Raw genomic sequence first — 12,875 nt, 5'->3', positions numbered from 1 at the left:
ATCGTAATTAAAACGATAATAGCACAGTTTAATAGTGTATGTCAGATAATTCAATTACTCCTGTCTCGAACACTTTTTTACCATATCCTTTTACTTTAACAATGAGAAATTTTAAATGAGAACAAAATTTTTAACAGCATATTTTCTCCCTTTTATGCTGGGTCGGGTCGGGTCGGAATGTGAGTATAGGTAGAGCAATTTATATTTTAACCCCGCAATTTATATTTTAACCCCGAAAGGAGGGGCCAACGATAAACCCCACCCCCGTTCTCACGCTCTCCTCCTCCTTCCTCCTTCCTTCTTCCTTCTTCCTTCCCCCTGCTTCTTCTCGCTTGTAGCCGGAGCGACGACGCCGGCTGCTGCTTCAATCCCGCCTCCGCCCCGTCGAGCTCTTCTCGCTTGCCCTGCACACCTTCTCCTTCTCCTTCTTCTCCTTCTTCTTCTTCATCGCCTCCCTTCACAGTTGGAATCTTGAATCTCCTGCTCGCGCCTTCCCATTGAATCACCACCGATCGTGTCCCGCCACCATCTTCTGGGCGGCCTCGTCCTACTCCTCTGCTTCTCGTAAGCCCCGTTTCGATCTTTCAATCTAAACATGTATTAGTCAGTCGGGACGGCTTGCTGGGTAGGTTTGGTTTCTTGCTCGTTTCGTTCCTTCTTGGGGTTGATTTCGAGGTCTGTCATCGTCTTTGGATCCAAATCATGATGCATTTCGGTTTCGGCGAAGTGGGTTTCTTCCTCTTCTTTGTGTGATTGTGTTTCGATGGTATTGGCTTTGAAACTGTGGATGTTGAGTTGGGTTTTCTGTTTCTTGAGGTGTGTGCTCTTTCTTTTTGCCGCTGATGATTGTAACTGGCGTGTGTTTTTTGCCTTTAAGTTTCGAGCCGCAGGTAAAGAAGGAACCTAATTACTCGAGGGTAGCGAGTGAAATGAGGTTTGGAATCCTAAGAAACATCATCCAACCGCTGTCCAGAACCCTACAACCCCGCACATTCGTCTCTTCAGGGACGAACCCGTTCCGGGTCACGCCTCTCGAGACTAATCCCCAGGTCCTCCATGGTGGGAGCTCGCTGTCGAAGCTACTGGCTCCGTGGAATCAAGCGTTCTCTCACATCCACAGCTTGACCGACACGCGATACCCCAAGAGAAGGCCTGTTGACAAGCCCCGTCGCAAAAGGGCCAGCCTGAGACCCCCGGGTTTGTCTACTCTCCTTCTCTCTCCTCCTATTTAATGGTGTTCCTTTATATGTTCTGCAATTGATTGGAGATTGAAGAAGACTGGTTCTGCTGTGGATACATTTGAAGCTAATGTGGTTGCGATTATGTGGAATTGAAAATGTAGTTTGCCTGTAATTTTCATTAGATGTGTGTGATAGCATTGGGTGGAGTTGAAGTGGAGTCAGAGGCTACTAGCCAGTGTGCCTCGTAGTTTCAAGGTGGAGTTAAAAACGTGCATTTGATGTTTCTGGTATTGTAGGTCCATATGCGTGGGTTCAGTATGTTCCAGGTGAACCCATACTTCCAAATAGGCCCAACGAAGGAAGCGTCAAGAGGAGGAACGAAAAAAAGCGCATCAAGCAGCGCCATGCTTTTATAGTGGTGCGTGCTCGTTTAAATTTTATGGCTGCTACTTGAACATCCCTGGATGTTTAACTGTGTTGTTGTACGATTGATGATCCCAACACTGTCTATCTGAGATTTCTTCAATTGTGTTTCCGAAATCTCTAAGATTCGGCTTTTCCCCTTATGTGTATGCTAATGTTTGATACTTATGATCTTCTCTAGAAAGTTAGCACATTTTGCTTTGTTGTGATTAATGGCTCTGTTAATGATATAGCCTCATTCCTTGTAAAGTGTTGTATCATTTTATTTCTAAATCTTAGACGGCTAAGTGCATCATCAAGGACTATTGAAACTAAATGACAATGAGGACCTTGGCTCTAACATTTTGCATGTTTTAGAAAGTTGAGTCCTGCCCATATATAAATTTGCTGGATGGTATCATCTTTTACTAATATTAATGGGTTTTGAGTTCTGGTTGGAGGCTGAGTTTTTGGGTCTGATTACTACTGGTTACCCATGAAAATAGCTGCTGTACCGTGTAGGATTTGTACTAGTTGAGTCTGATATTTCAGTGGTTTCCTCCATTGTGCAGTCTGCGTAATATTCACTGACCTAAAGCTCTGATGGGCAATGAGTATTATATCTTGTCGGCACTGATGGGGAAGTCTCCACCAGTCAATTGAGCAAATTTATGAGTAATATATTATACTCACCAAATTGCTTGACTTTTCCTTAGGTCAAATCGGGTATATTTTTCTGAAAGATTCTCTTAAGTGTGTAAAATGCCTGGGTATACCTAGAATGAAACTTTCTCTTATGTGTTAAGCTTAATCTGTCTACATAAAATTTTTATTGATGCTTCTATTGGGAAGTTTTGGTACTTCCACATTATTAACAAACAGAAAGGAGGTATAAAATCATCTAACCATCAACCTCCACTGTTAGACAACCTCCTTGGAATGAACGTCCCTAATGTAGTCATGGAGTTCATTGTAGAAGTTTGGAACCCAGGAAGTATATGTGAGAAGTGTGTCAGTGGATTTTCCTTCTTTGAAGAGAGGAGGTCATGGATTCAGTCCTTGAACTCAAGATAGGGTAAGGAAGAGTAATTCCCTAAGAAATCACTGAAGCGTTGTATTACATAGCAAAAGCTAAAACCAGAGAAACATCATATCTATGATTTGATGAACCTGGGCTTTTATTTTCCTTATTCAATGCCATAAAAACTTGACTCTCTTGATTTGTATATGCTTATTCAACATAGTCCAATTAAGAAAGAAAGGTAAGGGGAGAGGTCACTAGGGCAGTTGTAACTTTGCATAAAACAAAATGCAATTTGAGCAAGTACTGTGCATGATTTGCGTGCATTTAGAAATTAGAGGAACTAACACTCAACAGTAGTACACAATTTAATCAACTATTGAGTTGCCCACAAGTGGCTTTACTGTGCTCGCTCATGCACTTAGGCAACAAACATGCAATCATGTCTCCATCTCTCTTCTAGTCCTTGTGCCATCCTAATTTTGCTTCTGGAATCTGAATTTTAAACAGACAAAAGAACTTGAAGAAGTTTATGGTTGTGGTTGTATATTAATCTAACATGCTTCTTCTTAACATCTGAATAGTTAGCAGTTCTTTTCTTGCTAGAATGATTAATTCCTTGCGTTCTATGTTATGCAATGGTCTGAGTCAACAAATGAATACAGACATGATTGGAAGAGGTTTCTCTAATCCAATCACCAAAGACTTTTAGGAAACAGTTATAGTGAGTAGCGTGTATGGTTGCATTGTTGAATAATCAAACTTCGTTTCCTTAAAGTCCAAGCTAGAGTAAAAATCTGAATTGACTGGGAAAAATTGAAGCAACTTAGAGCTGGGATTTTCTGCCTTTCTACCAAGACTAATAGATCTTGATATCAAGTCCACCTACCCCCTTGTTTATTGCCTAACATAAAGATGGATTTAGCATTGTTTGCATTGGTTTAGGGAGAAATTCCCAGAAAATTATGTTTCTCTTGGGATACTTTCGCTCGTAATTTTGCTATTCTTAGCATGCATTCTCTCCACTTGCTTGACATTTATGATTGTTTTTATCCTAAATGCCCTGTTTGGAGTCATGCACAGGCCGAACGGAAGAAAAGAAAAGCTCTAGTGCAAGAAGCTAATAGAAAGAAAATCAATGCTCGGGTAGAGAGAAAGATGGCTGCAGTGGCAAGAGACAGAGCATGGGCACAGAGGTTAGCTGAGCTGCAGCAACTTGAGGAAGAGAAGAAGAAGTCCATGGCTGAAACTTAGCTTGCTTGGTCCGTTGAGCAGAAAATGGCTACTGCTAATTTTATTTTATTTTTTTCCTTCTTTGGTGGATCATAGTTGAAAACTCTTGTTGCTGGAGCTCCTGTTTAGGTTTACCTCTTGATCAGGTGAGTTTTGTAGACTAATAAAAATTGATTGATTCTCGTCATGTTTTTCGTACTCATGCCAATTAGCTTCTCAAGCAAAACGGACTCTTAGAACATGTATGACATCTGGATAGTTGATGCTGGAGCAACCTCGATTATTTTGTCATAGTCTCAGTTGATGAGATGTAATGCAGTTCACTCACAGAAGATACAGTAGAAGCTGGTATCAATTTGGTGAGGTAGGCACTCATGTGTGCGAGGGATGATTGGATTGTAAAAAAGCCTGCTTCTAAACCTGATCATTAATGTTTCTGGTGCATCTTCTCATAATCCTTTTAATCTGTTTTAGTAACACCTAATCTATCAGCTAATGATTTCAATCTTTCTTGTACTCTCTGCTGTCTTAGTTTCTGAGAGATGAGTACTTTGGAGATGATATTCATTTCCCTCCTACCAGATCATCCCTAACAAGCTTCTATATGCCTTAAATTTTATGACTCTGAATGAGTATTGACATTTCAATGTGGTTGCCAAAACTCGCTTCCTGGATACTCTCAATCTGCAGCTTTACTCTTGCTTTAACAAAACCAGTGTCTGTAACATTGATTTGATTGCAATCTTCTCACTTGGGGACTAGGGATCCATGACAAAGGGCCATCAGTTATGGTGCATCCCTTCCTCTTGAACATCGTAGCAATTGGTACACTTCCTCATGCTCGTCAGACATTGTCTCGGGGACTTAGACAAACATACGAGAAACCTGTGCTTGTTTATTTTCCAGTACTGTTTTCTGAGAAACTGAAGAGTAAGATCAGGAGCTGCATGTTCATGACTTGCCCAGAGCTATTTCATCGAGAAAACATCCTTTGTTTGTGGCTGGCATGTCCATTTGAATTATGGGAGTGGATGTAATTTATTTGCTTCTTGTTTAGATTAGCTAAGCAGGGCTCACCGGCGTTAGTATATTTCATCCTTTGCATCCATCTCCACAAGAGCTTGTTTCCTGCGTTGAGTTTTACATGCGAGGCATAGTTGCAGAACTCAGAAGACCAATTTTCTTACTGTGCCTCTTTCATGGTGACGTAACCCGGCACAGAAGTGACCACAGCGCATCTGGTATGAAAATGCCTGGCCATTTCATTTTCTTGAACAGGCACTTTGGCCAATAACTGCACATGAAGCATCATTCATCACAGCAAAGCATGTGGCCAAGCAATCGTCATCATCAACTCGTCATTCAACCATCATCCTCAACTCATTATTTGATAGCAAGCGTTTGGCCAAGCAACCACCGTCATCCAGTCATTATTAAACGCTTGAATGCATTAAATTTATGTATTTGCTTTACAAAAAGGGAAGGCGACAAATTACGAAACAATCCAACTTCCACTCATCACGTTCATTGGTCACAGCTCATCTTTAAAAAATCAATCTAAAGCTCTATCAGACTCCTGCAACAACCAATCACGGCTCCAAAACATTACATCAAGAAGCAATCATAGTCCTACTACTTTCCACATGTTCCTAAAAGTAGTACATTATCGCCCGTGAAACTATTAGTCCACCCAGTAGAATCTTCCCTCTCGTTCTGGCTTGTTGAAGGCCGCCTTCAATTCGCAAGAGCTGTAGATGAGTTGGTGGGAGTTTTCAGCTTCAATGAGGTGATCAATCCAGTTGAAGAAGCCACAATTTCCTCGTTACAAGGATAGAGGAAGCGACATTGTCAATAAACTCGGGTACTTGCTCATGAAGAGTGATGCGAAGAGAAATCCAACTGGATTACTCAATTCAAAGTTGGTGAATCATAACTTTAACTAGATAACCAATGCGGGGACCAATCAGTCTCTAACCATAACTTCGATCATAGCCCTTCATGTGCCCTTCTCAAAGACACCATCTAAATTTCCACAACATTCTGGGGAGGTTTCTGCCAAAATATATCTACATCAAGAGCATTAGTTACAGCCAGTCGTACTCACACTAGAACGGCCCTTGACATCTAGCATTTAAAAAGGATGGAACTTCCCAGTTTTTACCCTTTTTTGGGAGTAACTAAATCCTTGTATTGCAAAACTCCAGAGGTGCCAGAATTATCCCATTACCTAGTCAAATCTCCTGAGACTTACACGGCGAATCACTTCAGGAAACTGACAACTACATCCAAACTCAATTATAATCCAAACAGTCAGTAAAGCAACTAGTACTATTCAAAAGCAACTTAGGCCGCGTTTGTTATTATTTTTTTTTTTTCTGTTTCTAAACAACTTTTTTGTTTTTTTCCTGAGAACAAAAAAAAAAAAAGAAACGCGTTTGAAATGCGTTTTTGTTCCAAAATTATTTTTTTTCAAACACATATGGAATGTAAAACAAAAAAAAAAAAAAAGTTTGTCTTTTGTTTTTAAAACAAAATTTAGAAACACTTTTATTTTCTTATTCTTTTCTTCTTCTTTTTCTTTCTTTTTCTTTGGCCGATCGCCGGCCTCGACTGTGGTTGGCGACCGGCCGTCGAGGGCCGGCGACCTCGCCGGAGCGCCGCCGCCCGCCCAGGCGAGGCCAAGCTCGCCCGGGGCCGGTGACGCCGGCCTCGCCGGCCACCACCCGGCGACGCCGAGCGTCATCGGCCACTAGGCGAGCCGGGCCTCGCCGGATCCGGGCGAGCTCGCCCACCTGAAGACGGCCTCGCCTTGGCTAGGTGAGCTCGATCTCGCCCGATCCGGCGAGGCCGAGCCCCCGGGCGACCGGCCGAGGCTCGGCGTCGCCGAGCCACCGCCAGTTGGCGTCGCCTAGCGATGGCCCTAAGAACGTCGAGCCTCGCCGCCACCGGGCGAGCTCGACCTCGCCGAATCTGGGCGAGCTCGAGCTCGCCCGGCCCAAGGTGAGGCCGAGCCTCGCCCAACTACGGCGACACTCGGCCTCGCCGTGGTCAGGTGAGGCCGCCGCCATCGGCCAAAAGAAAATAAAAGAAGAAAGAAAGAATAAAAAAGGAAAAATAAATAAGAAAATAAGAAAGAAAATAGAAAAAATAAATTAAAAAATTATACAAATTTACCAAACGTGTTTCTATTCTTTTTATATTTCAAACAAATTTACCAAACGTGTTTTTTTGTTCAAAAATTGTTCCCTAGAACAAAACATTTTTTTATATTTCTGTTTCCTGGAACAATTTTTAAACAGAAACTTTACCAAACGCACTCTTATTCTTCTTACCGTATGTTGAAAATTTTATAGGCAGGGCTAGAATAGAGATCTGTCGTCAGCAAAAGCCGGGGACGTACATATGGATATACCTCATGTGTCGGAATTATGTTCAAGAAACGCGTGCTTTAATTGAGGTGAACAAAACAGTAATAACTCATGAAGCAACGCAATCGAACTCAAACCTAACAGAGTGAGTGAGGGCACGAAAATCATGCAATGCAACCAATTTTGGTCCGACCACACCAATCCAAGCTGATCTATTTCAATAGCGCCTAAGTAAGTTGAGACCAATCTCAGGTCAAGTGATAAAGGACAAAGCCGTTAAGTGTAGCTAAAAATGAATGACAAAATTGCAAGCCAAAAAGAAAAAGTTGCGGACACTCGTGTGTAAAAAGATGAGAAAAGAAACTTCAATATTTCTCTCAGGCGGATCTTACATGGCGGACTAACGACATTAGTGGGTCGAGCTGCTAGAGTCATACAACCGGAGTGTCGGCCCAAAGTTCTCTTAATTTGCACATTCACTCGCGCGACTTCATTGACAGTGAAAAGCTCCTCACTGGAAAAGAAAACGTGTGCGAGAAGGAGAGCTAAGAGGATTCTCTCTGACGTGATTGGGAGAAAAATCTAGTGAGAGAAGTAGCATTGAACCCTTCAATCAGAACTCGCTTCGAAATTATTTTTTTTAGCATTTTATTCAATTTTTTACTCCGTTGGAAATTTTTAACCAAATCGCTTAAGCTCTAAACGTAAGTGTTAAACCGAATTTGTCGATAAAGTTTTTCTTTGAAGGATTGGAAATTGGATGAAGAAAGGAGAATCAATTTCCTTTCTTGGACTTTCTCTTGTCGACGTGCAAAATAAGACAAAAGAAGAAATGAGAGATAAAAGAGAAAGGAAAAAAAGGAAAGGTTTTTCCATCGTGCAGTGTACGAATCCCTCTTTAAAGAAGGAGAGAAAAGTGGGGCCAAGGTCCAACTTTTGACTTTGGGCACAACACACGCCTAGGTTTTCTTTTCTTTCTGCAAGTGATAGACATACGCACAAGCTGCAGTAGAAGCCGCAAGACAAGCTGAAGAGAGCCACGCATGAAGAGAGAAGAAGCATATGAGTTCTTCTTTTCTTAGCATACGTAAAACATTTAATTTGAATGCGTGATAATTTTATGCTATGAGTTTATATTCAAGTGAATTATTTATTTATAAACACTCTAGATTTACAGTTAAATTTAGGTGTGGTTAAATTTAGGTGTGGGAAACACTCGAGCGTATGAGCAATTGTAAACTCTGATTCTTCGATTATCGTGGATTATTTGTTGTTGGCTCTCCTTGTTAACGTAGGTACCAATAGTTAGACCGAACTAAGTAAATTTCTGATATCCTTATTATTTCTCGTTTATTTCTCTAGTGATTTTCACGTTGACGTAAATTGCAAGATTTTGTCGTTTTTGCGTATTATATTACAACAATTAGAATAAGAAATAATGACACAAATAATCCCTAAACGATACAAATGGTCAATGTGTAATGTGATCCCTAAACTTTAACCTAATATTTAATGTAATCTCTAAGCTATTAATTGATTTAACGTGGTCTATAAACTTTTGATACATGTTATAATAGTCTATAAATTATATGAAAATGTTCAATGTTATTTTTCCATTAATTTAATATCAAGAACAACATTAAATGTCATAAAGTGTAAGAATTAAATTGAACATGTACCAAAAGTTCAAGGACTAGATTAAATAAATTAAAAGTTTAGAGACCACATTACATATTGGGCTAAAGTTCAGAGACTACATTAAACAAATTAAAAATTCATGAACCACATTGCATATTGAATTGAAGTTTATGGACCATTTATGCTATTTTCTTTTAAAAGCCAACCGGCGAAGATTTGGCTAATTGACGAGATTGGACCCAACATGGCCATTTCAAGTCTTCATTTAAGATAATGTTTTTATTTTTGGTCATTTTACAAGAAAACGGCTTCATTTCAAATATTTATTCAAAATTCTCCATCAATTTTAGGTAGGTTTGCCAAAAAATCTGACATGTAGATTCCCCTAATAAATAATTGGACTTTGTTAGCAGAATATCAATTTGTTGTGAATTGCAAATTTTTTAAAAAGTAGGTCCCACAATAATTTATAATTATTTATGATTTGATTTTTTTGTAGTCCAAATAAACTGTTATTCTCATGGTAGATTAAAGAATATTATGCAATCACTTCTCTAAATAATTTACCTATAGTTGGTCTCGAACTCGTTGAAAAAAATGGAACAATAAAATAAGAAAAAAGAGTCAACTTTCTTTCTTCTAATCTTGCCCATTTGTATTTTCTTTCATTGGTTATATAATATTATATTTGTTGCCTTTACATCATGGCATACTCCATAATTTCATATTGTTTACGACATCACATGTAAAAATTTCTTAGTAAGAGTTAGTTAGAGGCTCTCTCATTTATTTGGATAAAAAAATATTATGGCATGGGCATTCCAATTCCAATGCCCATTGGAATGCTTATTCCATTTATAGATGATTTCCTACTACTTTTCACAAAAATAATTATGGACACAATTACTAACTCCTATTAGTTAATACTGTATTACAATTAAAATTATTAATATTTGTAACTAGATGATGACATAGCATAACCAATTATATTAATTGATAGCTACTAATTAAATATTATTCATAAATTATGCATTTTTTAATTAATCAAAATAACTATCATACTTGATTAAATCAAATTTTGAATATCGAATAAACTTATCAAGGAAGTAATTTAAATTTTCAATACATTGTGAGATATAACTGGAACTTCATGTAAAATAAGTAAAATTACTTCTTAATATATTTATTAGATGTGGGCATATTTTATGTTTTTAAACTATGTATATAAAACTCTCATTTTATTCCACTGTCAAAAAAAAAAAAATCATACAACTAAAAACGAAAAATCTTTATTCCGTTTCATACCATTCCAATTCTTAATTTCATTCCATTCAGTAAAATGCAACATTATACATATAATGCCAATCTAACATTGATCTTCAACATATAATTTCGAATTTTGTTTGTGATGTTAGAGAAAATGTTTAACTGAGATATATAAAAGTCGGTTCATCTCTATCAATTCTCAGATTTCCATCTCTCAAATTTTTTCCGATAGGGAAAACCAATTGGCATTGCCATATGATCATGAAAAGGTTGTAAGCCATGCGATACAAAATGTTACAGCCATTCAAACCATTTCCAATCTCTGAATAATCCATGTAAATTGAATCAAACTGTAATTCCGCATTCCAACAATTGGTCATTTAATCTGAATGCTTGTTTGGTGTTACCAACGGAATAAACTCTTAACTTGCTTCATCATTATTCTCATTAAACCCACGCCCAAATTCATGGAGAGATATGCATTATTGAAGCTACAAATGAACTTGCCATAGGAAGCAATTAGTACGACTTGATATCGAGATTTTCTTAATAGGATACCAATTCAACATCTTCCTTATTTATGAGATATACACAATCTTCCCATCTTAGCAAATGAAGCTTCTTGTTTCTCCCTAAGTAGATTCCTCAGACCATATTCATACTTCATATAAAAAACAAAGGTTACAAACATGTACATGTCGACTAGACATTTTATGGTATTCATGGTCACTCTTGCTCTCCTTCAAGCTAGCTCCGAAGCCTCTTTCTTATGTGGGAAAAATGTCCAAATTATTGATAGTATGTCAGTACAAGTGACACTTACGGTTCATTGCCAATCTATAAACTATGATTTTGCCTTTCATCAGATCCACCCAAATGGCAGCCGGGAATTTGTGTTTTTTACCCAATTTTTTTGGGATAGTTGTTTAAAAAGTCTTAAACCTATGGTATGGTTGTTAATTCAATTCTAAAAATTTTAATTGTGCAAATTTAATCATAAACTTTTTGACAATTTACTAACGTAGTTTTTCCAGCCAACTTTTGGCCAAAAATTGCTAAAGTGGATGCCAATCATCCCATGTTGCATGACCAATACTGATTTGGACGGTTTTAGGAGTGTTTTTTTTTTATAATTTTTTTTATTATTTTCCTTTTCCTTTCATTTCTTTTCTTTCTTTTCTTTTTCCTTTCTTCTCCCCTTTCCCAAGCATAGGCGAGGGTTGTGCTTGCTGGCCATAGGCAAGAGTTTTCCTTTCCGAATCTTGCCCAATCTAGGTGAGGGATGGCCAACAAGGGCTAATAGGAAGAAACTTAAGAAAGCTTATAAAAGAAATATAAAAAAAAAAAAAAACAAATAAATAATTCATAAAAAAAATTGTAAAAATTGTCCATACTAGCATTATCCTTGCCACGTATGACTACTAAAATTCACGTTAATAATTCCCAATCAAAATTGGCAAGAGAACTACATTTGCAAACCATCATATAGTTGATGACTAAATTAGCACAATTGTAAGGTTTAAAACTAAATTAATATTCGTACAATAAATTTAGGACTTTTGGACAATTATCTCCCACTCTTCCAACTACAACAACTCTAATTAGTTTGGAATCCACTATGAAATCTTTGGCAGACGTGAAACACAATCTTCATTTGACTTGGCATGAAGAACATTACAGGCACAACTTCTAACTCGTTTTTATCTGTTGATCGTCTACAACTTGGCATCCCTCAAACTCGATTGGGATTTGCAACCTTCTTAGGTCTTCCAACACCTAGGGAGACTCTTCGTGCATGTGCATGGTTTGTAATAAGAAAGACTTTTTTTTTAATCAATGAACCAGCACATGGATTACTTTGTCATCTTCAAAACACATGGGGTGTTTTCTCAACAATATTCGCATTTCGCATAACATGACAATTAAATCAAACATGACAAGAAAATGACGTGACAAGACAATAATCATATGTAACATGATACATATGTCAATTTTCTCCAAAGCTAACTGTTGATCCCCGCAAAGCCAAAAGTATTCTTGATGAGCGTTATGTGAAGGAGATTCCAAATGACCCGCGACTAAACGAACTTCTTCGATTGCAATGCCCTCAATTTTAATAGATTTTCCTTTCGACTCTCTCTCTCTCTCTCTAATCAGACAAAGAAGACTAATTTGGGGCATTGCACGACGATAGCGTCGTTTTTGCGTAATTAACGGGGAGAAACGACTTTTTGCCCATGAGAGAGAGAGAGAGATGATTAAAAGCAAGTTATTTCATCATTTCCATCTCTCGATTGGAACAAAGCTTACTTAGATAACTTATTACACAAATGTGGTTTAAGTGCATTTTTTTATAAAAAAAAAAATTAGAACACAATTGCACTTTCGTAATAAATTTTATGATAAGTTTTGCAACTTCTAGTGCACTTACCTAGTTTAAATAACTTCATGATTATTCAAGATTAAGTAAGCAGAGTTGCTCATTACCATGTATCAAGGGAAAATTCTCAATAAAAGCATGAAATGAACTTTGTTTCAAATAAAAACCCAAAGCACTCTCATTTTCTCGAATGAGGGTTTGAAGTGAGTATAGTTGTTTCAAATAAATGCCTAACCTCACCAACCGGCTAAATATTCTATCTAGTTGATCAAGGGTATTTTCTTCCAAAGACTACTTTAACCTAAATTTTAGTTAAACTAGATTAAAAATTATAAAAGATTAAAAAAAAAAATGCAATGGCTGCTGCCCCATCGACGGTGGGGTGG

The 12,875-nt window shown here is 37.9% G+C and overlaps 1 protein-coding gene across 1 annotated transcript; it reads left to right on the top strand.

Moving 5' to 3' along the window:
- The first annotated feature begins 244 nt into the window (after window positions 1-244).
- Window positions 245-4,301, top strand: LOC104414328. Its single transcript, XM_010025395.3, has 4 exons — window positions 245-564; window positions 878-1,197; window positions 1,478-1,599; window positions 3,688-4,301. The coding sequence occupies exons 2-4, from the start codon at window positions 930-932 to the stop codon at window positions 3,856-3,858; spliced, it is 561 nt and encodes a 186-aa protein (XP_010023697.1). The 5' UTR covers window positions 245-564; window positions 878-929; the 3' UTR covers window positions 3,859-4,301.
- Window positions 4,302-12,875: the final 8,574 nt, after the last annotated feature.

This window comes from Eucalyptus grandis, chromosome 8, assembly GCF_016545825.1.
Source record: "Eucalyptus grandis isolate ANBG69807.140 chromosome 8, ASM1654582v1, whole genome shotgun sequence".
Lineage (NCBI taxonomy): Eukaryota > Viridiplantae > Streptophyta > Magnoliopsida > Myrtales > Myrtaceae > Eucalyptus > Eucalyptus grandis.
The sequence above is the reverse complement of the archived record's forward strand: the minus strand, read 5'-3'. Positions and strand labels throughout refer to the sequence as shown.

Coding starts and splice junctions, on each gene's coding strand:
- LOC104414328 (XM_010025395.3), top strand. CDS start 930: ATGAGGTTTGGAATCCTAAGAAACATCATCCAACCGCTGTCCAGAACC. Junction 1,198..1,477: donor GGCCAGCCTGAGACCCCCGG/GTTTGTCTACTC, acceptor CTGGTATTGTAG/GTCCATATGCGTGGGTTCAG. Junction 1,600..3,687: donor AGCGCCATGCTTTTATAGTG/GTGCGTGCTCGT, acceptor AGTCATGCACAG/GCCGAACGGAAGAAAAGAAA.